General features: G+C 45.7%; 3 protein-coding genes across 5 annotated transcripts; 2 read left to right on the top strand and 1 right to left on the bottom strand.

The window, feature by feature from the left end:
- The first annotated feature begins 2,648 nt into the window (after nt 1-2,648).
- On the top strand, nt 2,649-7,170 carry LOC120704686 (DDT domain-containing protein DDB_G0282237-like). 3 transcript variants are annotated; one of them, XM_039989183.1, is made up of 10 exons: nt 2,649-2,797; nt 3,533-3,664; nt 3,822-3,994; nt 4,298-4,656; nt 4,729-4,805; nt 4,899-5,235; nt 5,320-5,736; nt 5,933-6,094; nt 6,182-6,270; nt 6,747-7,170. In XM_039989183.1, the coding sequence occupies exons 2-10, from the start codon at nt 3,552-3,554 to the stop codon at nt 6,895-6,897; spliced, it is 1,878 nt and encodes a 625-aa protein (XP_039845117.1). In that variant the 5' UTR covers nt 2,649-2,797; nt 3,533-3,551; the 3' UTR covers nt 6,898-7,170. The 3 variants fall into 3 exon arrangements, with proteins under 3 accessions (XP_039845117.1, XP_039845105.1, XP_039845111.1); XM_039989171.1 differs by having other exon boundaries at nt 4,729-4,810; nt 4,901-5,235; XM_039989177.1 differs by having other exon boundaries at nt 2,686-2,797; nt 3,538-3,664; nt 4,729-4,810; nt 4,901-5,235.
- Nucleotides 7,171-7,611: 441 nt separating this feature from the next.
- On the top strand, nt 7,612-8,965 carry LOC120704712 (protein MAINTENANCE OF PSII UNDER HIGH LIGHT 1-like). The gene is made up of 3 exons (XM_039989197.1): nt 7,612-8,018; nt 8,161-8,295; nt 8,360-8,965. The coding sequence occupies exons 1-3, from the start codon at nt 7,794-7,796 to the stop codon at nt 8,705-8,707; spliced, it is 708 nt and encodes a 235-aa protein (XP_039845131.1). The 5' UTR covers nt 7,612-7,793; the 3' UTR covers nt 8,708-8,965.
- A 54-nt stretch (nt 8,966-9,019) lies between these two features.
- On the bottom strand, nt 9,020-13,041 carry LOC120704703 (eukaryotic initiation factor 4A-III homolog B). Its single transcript, XM_039989189.1, has 8 exons — nt 12,619-13,041; nt 11,371-11,611; nt 11,209-11,289; nt 10,725-10,832; nt 10,531-10,650; nt 10,279-10,446; nt 10,049-10,135; nt 9,020-9,489 (listed from the first exon to the last, which is right to left on the bottom strand). Exons 1-8 carry the CDS (start codon nt 12,921-12,923, stop codon nt 9,376-9,378), a joined length of 1,224 nt encoding a protein of 407 aa, XP_039845123.1. The 5' UTR covers nt 12,924-13,041; the 3' UTR covers nt 9,020-9,375.
- Between the last annotated feature and the right edge of the window lie 358 nt (nt 13,042-13,399).

Genomic DNA, 13,399 nt, shown 5'->3' with positions numbered 1-13,399 from the left:
CCCTTTTGTAGTCCTACACCGCCTTGCCCACTTGCAAAACTCTCCCTATCTTAGCTCCCAGTGCCCTAGCAAACCCCTCCGTCATCATGTTCTCTGGAATATCATAAATCCGAACCCATAAAGCAATGGATTCTATCTCCACCTCCGACATACGTTTAATACCATCGTATGGAACAAAAATCACCGCATCATCCTTGTGCTTCCAAGGACCTCCATCAATAACACGCTTCCACAACTGTTCAGAATCAAACTCAACGAGAAATCTATTCTCTCCAAGTTCCCTCACAAGAATTGACACTTTCTTACCCCACATTGCGCTTAGCTCACTGAACATACCCCAGGTAGAGTAATCCTTACCAGAGTAATATCTAGCGATCGCCATCCAGCGGTGTTTCATTTGGACTGCTTCCTGTCATCCTCGAAGGCGTACTCCTCATCATCTACTCCTGTCTCCTCTTCATGGTGCTGCAATGCCAGAACAATCTGCCGCTCTGAACTAGCGATGTTCTGCATATCCAAAACACCTTTACCTTTTGCAATCTTGGCCTCCAGTCTTGAAGCCGCCGCCGGAGCACCATCAGATGCAGAATGCGCTCTGCCCTGCTTGGTGCTCAAATCGTCCCGTCCATCTTGCTGCGCCGGTCCTGCCATCAGTGCGAAGCTGTAACCCTAGATTGGTGCTCCAAAACAACTTTGGCTTCGGGTGGGCAATTTCCTCACCGGAAATCCCTGATCACCCCCACCGCAGTGCGTTAGGAAGACAATCAGAGGAAAGCAGCTTTTACCAGGCAAGTAGGCAAGAAAGGCGCTGTGCTATCAAAACCTAATCTCGCAGAGAGAAAAGGTGAAGACGCCGAACAGCCCGAGTTGCGAATAGCTCCAGGAGCCGACTAGAGATAGTAGATCTCCGAAACCGATCGGAAAGAGTCCAGCCGTGATATGAGCGAACTCCTCTCCACCTGTCAGCGAAACAATCCGCTCCCAGAATCCTAACGGAAGGACCTGCAGCGGTGCAATCTAGGGACTTGTTCCTAGCTTCTGCCCGACGAGCATGCCGGTAGTAGACCCCGAACGCCGGGGAGGATCTAGATCGCGTGCTCGTAGGCGGCGTCGCCCCCGAGTCGCCTGCTCCGTCATTTCCGCGAGTTCGGTTCACGAGCTCGGTACCGCGTACCTCGCTCACCTTTTGACTACACCACATAGAATCAAGCCATGTTTACCCATAAAAAACACGCCGGTGCATCAAATCAAAGTTTACTCCTTTGCTTGTTGTAACAACGCTGTTGCAAATTATTTACACAGCGGTCGCGAGACTATTTTTTTTACTACTTTGGTTGTTGTAGCTTCTTTGGATGGTAAGGAATATCTGAAGCCTGAAACTCCTCTGTTTGAAGAGTCCGTTGTTGCAGAGATAACACGTCAACTAAACCTTATACTTTGTAGATAAGAAATGATTTTTTTTTGCGGGTAAGAAATGAAAATTTGGATGATTCGAAAAGCAATAACGGGAGTTTTTTTCATCGTAGACAATTACGAGAGTATTTGAATGAAGGAAACTGAAATGAGCCACGAGTGCGGTGAGATTTCGTTTACCGCCTTCCCTCTCCTCCCAACCCCCCTATAAATTTAATAAAAAAACCTATAAATTTCATTTCACCCCAATTTTTCCCCACCCCGCACTTTTTCAACCCCCGCTCCTCTTCTCTTTCTCTCCACTTCGCGACCCTGAAATGAAGCAGCCCAAGGCTGTGTTTAGATCCACAAAAAGGTGGTAAAAAAATCACATAGGATACTCTAGCACTTTTTATTTGTTTATGATAAATATTGTTTTACCATAGACTAACTAGGCTCAAAAGATTCGTCTCGCAACTTACATCAAAATTATGTAATTAGTTTTTTATTTATCTATATTTAGTACTCTATGTATGAGGCAAAAGATTTAGGGAAATTGGTGTTTTTACCCTTGCCGAGGAAGCCAATTGTGTTTTTACCCTTCTTTTTGTAACTTTGTGATTTTACCCTCACGTTTCAAAAATGAAGCTTCTATTTGCCCCTACTTTGAGTGTTTTTTAAGTGTACCTCTGTTAAATGAATTTAAAAGGTAATAAATTTTTTAAAAAAATCATAAAAATATGTAAGTACCCCTTATTCAACCATCCCAACCCTAGATAACTATCTAAAACTCTCCTGCTCCTTTGCACCACCTCCACCTCCCTTCTAAGCCTAGCAGCTTCTGCGGCCAATGGCAGCAAACTAGCATTCGCAGCGGCCGGTGAGCGCACATAGGGCGGTCGAGTATACTTATGCAGACAGATTTGCTGAATGTGGTTGGACATAAAGTTTTTCTTTTGCAGTTAAATTGATGCCATTAGCTTTTTCTAATAAAATAGGGGTAAACTAAATCTTCAGTTTAAAAAAGCAAGGGCAAAATCACCAAGTTAAAAAAATAGGGGCAAAATCACCATTATCACTTAAAATAGGGGTATAAACGCAAAAGCCCCAAAGATTTAATATGATAGGTGAATAGTGAAATTAAGAGAGAAAGATTTTGCAATAAACACAGCCCAACTCGAAAACGAAGGCGCCAAACCAATTCCCCAAACGCGCCACCAGCTCCGCCCCCGCGGCGACCCCCTCCGCCGTCGCCGCGTCCCTCGCCGCCTCGCGCCCCCGCGCCGGCGGGGGGACTCCTCCCGCGCGGACGCCACCCCCCCGCCCCCCCCACCGCCCCCGCGCGCGGCGTCGGCGCGTCGGCGCCTCGCCTCGGAAGGCTCCTCCGTGCCCGCGTCGAATCGAGGTACGTGTCGGTGAGATCCGGGAACCCTAGTGCTCTCCTTGGTTTCGCGTCCTGTTAGATTCGGGCTGGATCGTCCCGCGGCAAGCGGCCGCGGCGGTCCGGGGTTCCGCGGGGAGTGGCGCGGTCGGTGCAGCCGTGGTCGCGTGCGTGGCCGGCCGGCGAGCTGGGGTAGAGGGGAATCGGGGATTGGGTTCTGGAGGCGAGCTGAGGTGTGGGTGCTGCGGGGAAAGGCGCCGGGGTTGGGAATCCACGGGCGTGGGAAGTAGAGTCTCGGGATTGGTGGGGTTTCTGGGTTCCCAGATTACGGGCCGCCCTGCCCATTTTGCCAGTTTAGGGTCCAGGACTGCTCCTAGATTTGTTCACCTTGCACATTATTCATGTCGCACGAGTGAGGGTGGCTCATTGTGACCCATGATGGTGTTGCATTGAAGCACCAGGTGCTGTGTACGCGTTATGTGGGTAACAAAAAGATGAGTTTATGATTTTTCTGCTAGAATCGTGTCTAAATTAGATGCTACATTAAATTGCCTTTCTTGTGGGTACAGGAACAGAGCGTTAGATCCTACCACTATATACACCCTTGTTACTGTTCACTACTCATTCGTAGGCCCATTCGTGACCAGATGCTGTTGGCTGATTGCATTACTAACCAGCTTCTTTGCAGCATTCAAGAATTTTTTTCCATGAAAGAGCTTTACTGGAGTAATGAAAGTTGTCCTTTGTTTTCTTGGGCAGGTCAGATCATAAGGCCCAAATGCCTCTCTTCAATAGGAAACCTTTCTCCTTGCTGGAGCCCCCTAAGGACTTGGATTCAAAGGAGAAGGTGTTCCAAATTCGCTTCACAAAGGAGATATTCCGAGATTATCAGTATCCTTTTTGCATGACGCTGCTGCATGCCAATTTGTTAAAGTCTGTCCAGAAGCATCGTTGCAAGTTGAATGCAAGATTTTTGTGCCTTTTGCATTTACAGAAAAATAATTTAGCAATGCCAATTCGAATGCTTGTATCCTTAACAACCCATCAGAGAATATCTAAAGAGGCTAAACCTCTATCGCCAAAGAGTTTGGACATGTAATTTGTCTGGGAAATCTAATTTAACTTTCGAAGAAGCTTTGGTGTCTGAGCATAACGCGATGGAGAAGGCTCAAAATATGCCAACTGAGCTGATGGCTTATGTTCTTCGGATGACTCAGTACAGTAAGAAGATATTTTTCTGTATTTATCATGTGTCATGCATCTTGAATTTTGATTGTACATTATAACTTATTTTTGTTTCCTCAATAATATGTCTTTGTGATTTAGACTGTTCCATGGCATTGATTAGCTGTGATGACAAAACTAAAACGTTACTATTTCCATTCAATTGTACCATATAGCTTCAAGTCATATGCTTGGAAGCTGGTAAACTGGGCAAATAATGGACTGCTTTTTGTTTACAAAGCATCTATGTTATTGCACTAATCAGAGTGGAAATATATTTCATGCTACCTTTTGTTTCAGGCACTCTTGGCTTACATGAGCTTGTCAACAAGATTTATGCTAGTCTGCTGGAAGAAGTATTTGAAGGAATAGAGTTACATGCTAAAAAGGATGGTTCTGTGGTACCTTGCAAGATTTTGAAGATTCTAGATTCTGATGGCACAAAGATGTGTGAAGTGGGTTGGCTTCGTCGAGACAAGACGTTGATCAACACATCAGTAGTCAAAGCTGCGGATCTCTTCTACCGGAGAGCGCCTGTTAGCAGGAATACACTGAAGCTTTTTATTAGGGATTCAACAACACAGACTATCCCGTGGGTTATACATGAGAATCTCGCCAAAAAATATGGGATACCTACTGATCCCCCTAACGATATGATGGTGAGCACATTTAATTTGTTTCTCATAAATGTTACAGATTTATATAGTGTTAAACTTCTATTCTTTCTCTAGCATTATGAAGGTTTGCACAAGAAAGGTAGAAAAAGAGAAGAGAATGGAACTATTGAAAATGGGAGAAAAAAGATGAAGAAAGGTGATTCAGCTGAACTCATACGACTTCTAGCAGCAGTTTTTTTTTTCATTCTTCCAAGCTTCTAACCTGTGATCCTTGTGTGGTTGGCAGATGAAGGACATGTGCCAATTAAGTATCCAATCGACGATCTGTTAGTAAGGCCCGATGGAGATGATCCAGCTTTATCTAAAAGACCTCCTCTGGCTACAGATTTTAGAGTCCCAAGATGTTCTGTGGGCGATCTCCTTATGGTATGGGACTTCTGCTTGTCTTTTGGAAGGGTTCTGAATCTGTCCCCATTTCTGCTAACAGATATGGAGAATGCAATTTGCCACAAAGAAAGCAATGTTCTTGTTGTGGAAATACATGCATCCATGTTTCACTTGCTCATTAAGGACAAAGGTGACTATTTCACTGTCCTGCAGAACCAGAAACGGAAGTTAAAGGTTCTCCCTTAGACTTTTAAGATTAACTCCCTCTCTCCATTGAATGTGCCCTTTATCCTTTTTTTTACTGTGGATCCTCTGCAGGTAAGTTTAGTAACATGGGCTGAATATCTATGTGACTTCTTGGAAATGACAAAAAATGAAGAACTATTGAGTAACATTGCAACAATAAGAAGGGGTTATTATGGTCATATTGACACTGATATAAAGCTTAAGATCCTCCATGAGCTAGTGGAAGAGGCTATTAAAACCTCTGCCATAAGAGAGATACTAAGTGAGCGGGTGGACCAGAAACAAGCCCTTAATGCAACAAGAAGAGAGAGTATTAGAAAGGGCAGAGAAGAACAAAACTTGAACACTGAAATTGCTGTGAAAAATGAAGAGAGCCAGACAGATGCCGTGAAAGATGGCAATGAGACTATTGATGAGCTGGCTAGGGGAAAAGAAGAAAAGGAGAAGGGCAATGTTTCTCGAAGCAAGACAGAAGGCAAACGACATCTGGTGAGCACGGTGTATTTGCATGTGCGGATGTGCCAATCTATGTGTTTGAGCCATTTTTTATTTTAAGTGACAATGATTAGTACTCCCTCCATTCCAAATTGTAGGTCGTTTTTGGCAAATCTAGATATATAGATTTTGCTATGAGTATTAGCCTTGCTGTTTTGCTTACTATATTGAAATTTCTGTGTATTTGTAGGTACGCCATGTTGAGATGGAGTTTGATAAACTATCCATCCGTTCTAGCCCTCTTGGTAAAGACAGACACTACAATAGGTACTGGTTTTTCAGGCGTGAAGGAAGGCTTTTTGTTGAAAGTGCAGATTCCAGAGAATGGGGTTATTACAGCTCCAAGGAAGAGGTGACTGCAATGCTCTAGTTTCAAATCTCTATGTTCAGAATCTTCGATTGATATGATGATAAAGATATTTCTTTTCTGAAATGACAGCTTGATGCACTCATGGGTTCGTTGAATGTGAAAGGTATAAGGGAGAGAGCTCTGAAACGGCAGCTAGAGAAGTTCTATAATAAGATAAGGTATGTAGAATCTGACTGTTCGTCACTATTGGGCATTTGGGCTATGATTCTGTTGATTGTGGAAAGTGACTGACATTGTACTTTTTCCTGGTACGAAAATTTGTTCTTTTGCCTTCATAGCCCCCATATTGTGGTTTTTTAGATAAGGCTTTTGTGACACGCGATGGTAGCTGGCACATTTTGACTATTGTAATGGCAGGCTTTGTGTTCAGTTCATGAATCTCTTAGTTTATCTTTTTGATACTGGAAGAATTTGCCCTTATACTCTTTATTTGCTCAGAGTTTCATTTTCTGGTCAAAGGATTTCTGCCACTTCTGATTCTGCATCGCCTTTTCTGCGTGGCTTGATGCTAATATTTTTGGCTCCTCATTTTGTAATTGACATCTTTTTTTTTTCACGTACATAAGTCGAGAAGGCATCACGGCCTTGTGGTTTCACTATTACTGGGTAATTCTTTTCCTGGTCCATGTTTCAGTAACGCCTTGGAGAAGCGAACAAAAGATATTGTAAACAAGATGTTACTTGAAGAGGGCGTGCTGCGCCGCTCCACGCGAGTCCGAGCACAGCCGAAGGATAACCCTTCCATGGCATTCCTCAAGTACGTCAACAAATGGAAGGATAACTGACCTGCTTCAAGTTGACAGTGTATCTCAAAATAAGATGGCAGTCTTAACTCGGTCGGCTGGAAGAACTGAGCAACCCAGGTGATAGGTTTGGCCGTACGCCGGTACCCGTACCGCCGTAGTAAGTTATGTAGGCTTGCGATTCCCCGTGGCTGGTCAATCGCGTCCTCGCTAGCTCCGATTTTTCCTTTCCTTTTCTGTTTTGAACATTGATTCGCAAATGAAAACACTTCTTTTTCTCTCCTTGAGTGAGCATCTATTGAGCCAGATTTCACATGTTATTATGCAAACGTGACGCCGCCTGGAGCTCGATGCATGCGGCTGTGGAGAAGTCTGCTCTGCTGAGACTTCATTTTTTGAAAAGAGTCTGCTGAGACATCGATTTGCCATGTTGGCGTGTTCGTTTGTCGGGTAAAGCAGTTGTCTCCACGATGACTTTCGGAGTTGTCTGTGGTTGCAGTCTTGTAGCAGCTCACATCCATCTGCCTTGCAGAGTTTCAGTATTTCTGCGTTTTTGTATATATAAGAAAGAAAAAAGGGATTTGTGTTTATACGGTGCCTGTGCGATTCCTGAATCGGATTCAGGAAGGCCAAGGCCTTGGGTCGCCGCCTGGTTCGCTGGACGAGCCGCTCCGTCCAGCGATCTCTGCAGCGGCCAGCGCGGCAACGTGGACGAACTGGCGTCCACAGATAACGAGCAGCTGAAGTACCAGCAGAAGATATTTATTTCTCCCCCTCACGCCTGCTCACAGAACAGAAGCCACCGGCAAAGAGAGAGCCTCTGCCGATTCAGTAGCAATTCTCTGGTTGGTGTTCGTCACTTGATCTCAGCTGCTGCTGCTGCTGCTGCTGCTGTGTGTGTGTGTGTGTGTCTGGGAAGAAACAAGGAGAGGGGAGAGATGGCTTGCCCTGCGCAGTACATGCTCTCGTCCAGCGGCTGCATCTTCCTGGGGAGCTGCAAGCCTCAGACGAGCCTCGTCCGAGGCGCCGTCACCGGCGGCGTCAGCGGCAGCAGGCCGTTCCTGCTCACCTGCAGCGCCTCGTCGTCTCCGTCCCCTTCCTCGCCGGTGCCGGCGCAGGAGGACTCCGACTGCAACGAGGAGGAGTGCGCCCCGGAGAAGGAGGTGCCGCCTACTGCCACCTAGCTCCTCTTCTTTCAATTCCTACTTTCAATTCCTTTTGGTAGCAAAAGCCAGAAGGAGAGGGAAGAGGCAGGCAGGCAGCAGCAACTGAGACGTGCCTTTCGTGTGCTGTGCGCGCATGCAGGTCGGGAGCCTGAGCGCCGAGTGGCTGGCGGAGGAGCGGACCCGGGTCGTCGGAACCTTCCCGCCCAGGAAGAGAGGGTGGACCGGCCTCGTCGAGAAGGACACCGCCGGCCAGACCAACATCTACTCCGTCGAGGTACGCCAGCCATAGACGAGATAAGATAGCACTAGCTCTGCAACTGACGCCTGGACCTGCGCAGCCGACGGTGTACGTGGCGGAGAGTGCCATCAGCTCCGGCACGGCGGGCACGTCGGCGGAGGGGGCCGAGAACACGGCTGCCATCGCGGCGGGGCTCGTCCTCATCACCGTCGCCGCGGCGTCGAGCATCCTCATCCAGGTGAGCAAGCAGCAGCCGCAGGTGCCCGAGGCCGCCTACAGCGGCCCGCCGCTCAGCTACTACGTCGCCAAGTTCCAGCCTGCGGTGGAAGCGCCGGCGCCGGCGGAGCCCCTCGAGGCCCCCGCCCCCGCGGAGGCGGTCGTCGCCCAGGACACCCCCGCCATCGAGGCTTCTGCGCCGGCACCGGAGGCTGATCTGCTGTCCTCGTGAGCTCGTGTTGTAGTCAAGATTCAGTTTTCGTGGCAGCTTACACACATGAGCTTGTAGTGAAGGATACGGTGGGAGAGAATACAGATGGTCCTCGTGAGCATTTCCGAATTGTAAAACTTTCGTGCATGTATATATATACAGTGCATCAGCATGGCTATATGCTTGTATGAAACCCCACGACACTCGCACAAACCAAGCATATTGTTCAGCTGTAGCTGTAACACAATGAACATACCTAATTTTCCAATTCAATTTGCACTACTACCCCTACCAATTCAGAATAACATTAGTATTCTTTCTACAAAGGATGCGTTGCTGCAAACAGTCAAAACCATCATAATAAGCAAAACAAATCCAGATACAGATACATTAAACATGAACGCAACATCAAATCCAATTGTCTCGCTACAACCTAATCGACACAAGTCACAGTCCCAACCACAAATGCAGTAGTAAGTTACATGAGCTGGAGCAAGCTAAAATATATACAGTTCATGCGATGACCAAAACAGAAGCAAATCTCTGCTCTACTCCACTCCACTTTGGAAGCCCCTCGTCCAGTTTACAGCCACACCAAACGTTTCACCAATAGCAACATTCAGGAACTAAGCCAAACGTTGTGAAGGCATGATTAAAAAAAACACAATAGCACTCTCCCAGTCGTCTGCTCAGATAAGATCAGCAACATTCATTGGCATCTCATCAATTTGTGTGCTGTAGTACTGCTCTATATCTCGCAGGATACGGATGTCGTCCTTGCGCACGAAATTGATCGCCACACCCTGAAACACCACACAAGCAGCGTTGCAATCAACCCATTGTTATATACACATATACAAGCACTAAATTTGAGATGGCAATCAGACTAGTAGCCATACGATTGCAATTAGACAACTAACAGACTCCTGCTACTAGTAAATATGGATGACACATTTCACCTTCTCGTAGCCAGCATGCATTGACAGCTGTATTCTGCTGTCATGTGCCTAACCCAACTAAAATGTGCATTTCGGATGAACAGCAAACGCTCAATTCAGACATGTGACATCTAGCATGTAAATTTCCTCTGCAGTCTAAAAGGAAACAAAAATGCAATGTATTCCCACACGTATAAACAAGACTCTAGGTTTTTTTTGCTGCCATATACTGAATGCCAAATATATGAAAATATTTTATTTGTAATGAAGAGAACACAGCTGTTTACTTGGTTTGGTTCTGTTAATCATAACATCACACATAACAGTAAAAGCACCCTGGAAACCAAACTTTTGCCGTGAAGTTGTCCAACGGTATGGGAGGCGGTACTAGTACAGAATAAAAAAGATCAGTGGCAAATATTACCTTGCGGCCAAAACGACCAGAACGACCAATGCGATGGATGTAAAGCTCACGGTTATTTGGGAGATCATAATTTATGACAAGAGAAACCTGAAAATGGAAACAATTCAATCTATTACACCAAGCATTAATGCATAATTCGTAGCAGCAGGATGCATTATTATATAAGGCAACACTACAACAGTATAAAATAAAATGGAATCTAAACTAAAAAAAATGCTAGCAAGACTTGCCTGTTGAACATCCAGTCCTCGGGCCCAAACATCCGTAGTGATTAGCACACGAGTTGCGCCAGATCTGAACTCAGACATAATGGCATCCCTTTCCTGTTGGGGCATGTCACCATGCATAGCTGATACCGTGAAGTTATTGGCCCGCATTCTCTCAGTAAGCCAATCCACCTGGACCAAAAGACAGCTTCGCTTAATCCAAACCATCAATCATGGCAAATGACCATACTTTTTTTTAAGCCAATTGCAAGTTACCTTTCTTTTAGTATTGCAGAAAATGACAGCTTGGGTGATGGTCAATGTATCATAAAGATCACACAAAGTATCAAATTTCCATTCCTCTTTCTCAACAGCAACAAAGAATTGTTTGATGCCCTAAAAACATAACATATAAATATGTAGTTGCCAAAAGGACACCAAATTGATAGAAGCAAAACTAGCATTGGTACCTCCAGGGTCAACTCATCACGCTTCACAAGGATCCTAACTGGTTCGGTCATGAACTTGCTAGTTATCTCCAGGATCTCATGAGGAAGGGTGGCAGAGATCAAAACCACCTGGTTAAAGGATATCAAATACACAACCACGTCAGTTCAAGTAAAAGCCTATATCGTTTCTTATCATCAAAAACAGGGTTCACAAAAGGTACTCATTTTCTCATAGTTTGTTCGTTCAGCAATGTGGCAAATGCTCAAAATGTCAAACAGGTAATAAAGTAACAGGAACTGAGCAAATAATCAGTATATATTTGCACAACTGGAGATGCACTAATCATGAAAATAGAGAGAAGCTCCAGGCACAATGACCGGGATTAATAGGAAGGAAATTTGCAACATGTACACGACGAACCATGGTAAAATTATGGCAGATTGGATAATCATAAACCATGGATTTGATGACATTTGCCAAGAGGACATAAGGTCTGAGAGTAACCTGAAGTTCTGGTGGGAGATATCTGTAGACATCATAAATCTGATCCTTAAAGCCTCTGCTCAACATCTCATCAGCTTCATCCTGCATGATGGAAGGAATTAGTCTGGCGTGCCATGAGGAGATGGCAAGGTGGGGGGCAAGAAAATAAGAGAGTGAACCAACCAGAACTAGAAGCTTGATGGCTCTTGTTCGCAGGGTCCTTCTCTTGATCATATCACAGACTCTGCCTGGTGTTCCTGAGACAACATGCACCCCGTTCTCCAGCCTCCTGATATCCTCACCAATACTTTTTCCACCAATGCAAGCATGCACTTGGATGTTGAGGTAGTCACCAATAGCCAGCATAACTCTCTCCGTCTGTGAAGCAAGCTCCCTAGTAGGTGAGAGGATCAAAGCCTGAACCCTGTGAAACAGGAAAACAAACTAGGGTAGGTCACGTCCACTCTCATACATACACGAACAAAATAGAGAATGAAAACAGGCAGTGCGATTACTCCTAGGCCGATATTCATCGGCTTCTAATTCGACTTTCTGTAATCGAATCTGAGCTTTTCCAAGTTGTTCAAGGTTCCCTCTATGCAATTCTTCCGAATTTCGAAAAAGTACTTAAGATCTTTTGTTTCCGATTATCTCATAAATCTTTTAATGAAAGTGGATTATCTTGCTATTAAATTTACAATTTTTATGATCGCTTCCCGAACCAAACATGAATCTTTGTTTTCGTATTTGGTCTGTTCCCATCGCATGACAAAGGACAGATAAATAAAGCAGACCAAATATGAAAACAAATCTGTGTAATCTCCTTTTTTTCTTGGGGAATCCCCAAATTCGAGAACAATCCCTGACTACAGCAGCGGAGCTATGTGCAGGCTATACTCGGTCCTCGCCCCCCTTTTACCCAGAAAATCTGTTCAATACCAGGATACCTAGGCTAGTAGATCAACTCATTGTTTAGCCACAAACCTAAGTCACACATTGGAAAGGCCATTATCTCCATTCACGCATCAGCTTTGTCACAGGATTATGCTCAGCTGCTCGCTCACTTGTCACTGCCTCCGCTTTTGCCAGCTGCTGCACTATACAAGTCCACATGCAGCATGTTCTTTCCTAATCAATTGCTCCTTTCCAGTTCTCAACGATAGACAAATAAATTTGAATGCTAGTATATCATTGAAACTGTTTCCTTTTTCTCTCAGAACTTGAGACGCGTTTCTACTTTAACAGCTATCCTTACAGTTTTGTTTCTTGTTCACTCAGAACTTTGAGAAGCTTAGCTAGTTCTCACCGCTAGCTTCATAGTTGACACAGTTTGCTCTAGCACAAATCCTGCTAAGACTACTAGCACAAACAGTTGAGCGATTGCGACCACTAGCCCGACAGATGAGTACGGAAGGAAGGAGGTTTAATTACTCGCGCACGGCGGTGTCGACGATCTGGCAGACGGTGAGGGAGATCATGGACGTCTTGCCCGTGCCGGACTGGGCCTGCGCGATGACGTCCCGGCCGTTGATGATGGGGAGGACGGCGCGCTGCTGGATGGCGGAGGGCTTCTCGAAGCCGTAGCCGTAGATGCCGCGGAGGAGGTCGTCCTTGATCCCCATCTGGTCGAAGCTGCTGACGACCTCGACCCCCGGGGAGGTCTCGAAGGTGAGGTTGTCGTCGTCCATGTTGCGGGCGGCGCCGGGGCCGCGGCGGGAGGTGGTGGGCGCCGCCATGGGTGGAAACCCTAGCTGAGGAGGTTGGGGACGACGAGACACGGAGAGGGGAGAAGGCGACCGGGCGACCACTACTTTTTTCTTTTTCTTTTCCTTTTTTTGTGCGAAGGACCGGGCGACTACTATCGGGAGCTTCTGTTACCCTTAAACCCAACAGCAACAAGCAGCCCACCTGACGTGGCGGCCCACGAGCAGAGCCTGGGATGAGCACAACTAGAACTTTCCTAAAAAAAACTAGAACGGACAAGGGCCTCTTTGTAGAAATAGGCAAAGAGTTATTTTAAGAGCTAAAATTTAGCTAAACAAAATAGCCCTTCATGGGTGTTTGGATTCAAGGGCTATTTGTCTCATAAAGCACTTTTCCAATCATTGGGATGTTATTTTTTCAAGAGAGTGAGAATTAATGGGCTTCACACGAAATAGCCCCAAATAGCACCCCTTGGGGGAATATTTTTTTGGGTAGGCTATTTATAAAT

This window comes from Panicum virgatum, chromosome 1K, assembly GCF_016808335.1.
Source record: "Panicum virgatum strain AP13 chromosome 1K, P.virgatum_v5, whole genome shotgun sequence".
Lineage (NCBI taxonomy): Eukaryota > Viridiplantae > Streptophyta > Magnoliopsida > Poales > Poaceae > Panicum > Panicum virgatum.
Note: the sequence above shows the minus strand (reverse complement) of the source record. Positions and strands in the feature narration are given on the sequence as shown.

What these genes read in the sequence shown, in the direction of transcription:
- LOC120704686 (XM_039989171.1), top strand. Translation starts at nt 3,552, where the DNA reads ATGCCTCTCTTCAATAGGAAACCTTTCTCCTTGCTGGAGCCCCCTAAG. An exon ending in TCTTCGGATGACTCAGTACA is followed by an intron (nt 3,995 to 4,297) that starts GTAAGAAGATAT and finishes CTTTTGTTTCAG; the next exon opens with GCACTCTTGGCTTACATGAG. An exon ending in CAGAAGGCAAACGACATCTG is followed by an intron (nt 5,737 to 5,932) that starts GTGAGCACGGTG and finishes GTGTATTTGTAG; the next exon opens with GTACGCCATGTTGAGATGGA.
- LOC120704712 (XM_039989197.1), top strand. Translation starts at nt 7,794, where the DNA reads ATGGCTTGCCCTGCGCAGTACATGCTCTCGTCCAGCGGCTGCATCTTC. An exon ending in AGTGCGCCCCGGAGAAGGAG is followed by an intron (nt 8,019 to 8,160) that starts GTGCCGCCTACT and finishes GCGCGCATGCAG; the next exon opens with GTCGGGAGCCTGAGCGCCGA. An exon ending in CCAACATCTACTCCGTCGAG is followed by an intron (nt 8,296 to 8,359) that starts GTACGCCAGCCA and finishes GGACCTGCGCAG; the next exon opens with CCGACGGTGTACGTGGCGGA.
- LOC120704703 (XM_039989189.1), bottom strand. Translation starts at nt 12,923, where the DNA reads ATGGCGGCGCCCACCACCTCCCGCCGCGGCCCCGGCGCCGCCCGCAAC. An exon ending in TCTGCAATACTAAAAGAAAG is followed by an intron (nt 10,447 to 10,530) that starts GTAACTTGCAAT and finishes CTTTTGGTCCAG; the next exon opens with GTGGATTGGCTTACTGAGAG. An exon ending in GAGGACTGGATGTTCAACAG is followed by an intron (nt 10,136 to 10,278) that starts GCAAGTCTTGCT and finishes TTCCATTTTCAG; the next exon opens with GTTTCTCTTGTCATAAATTA.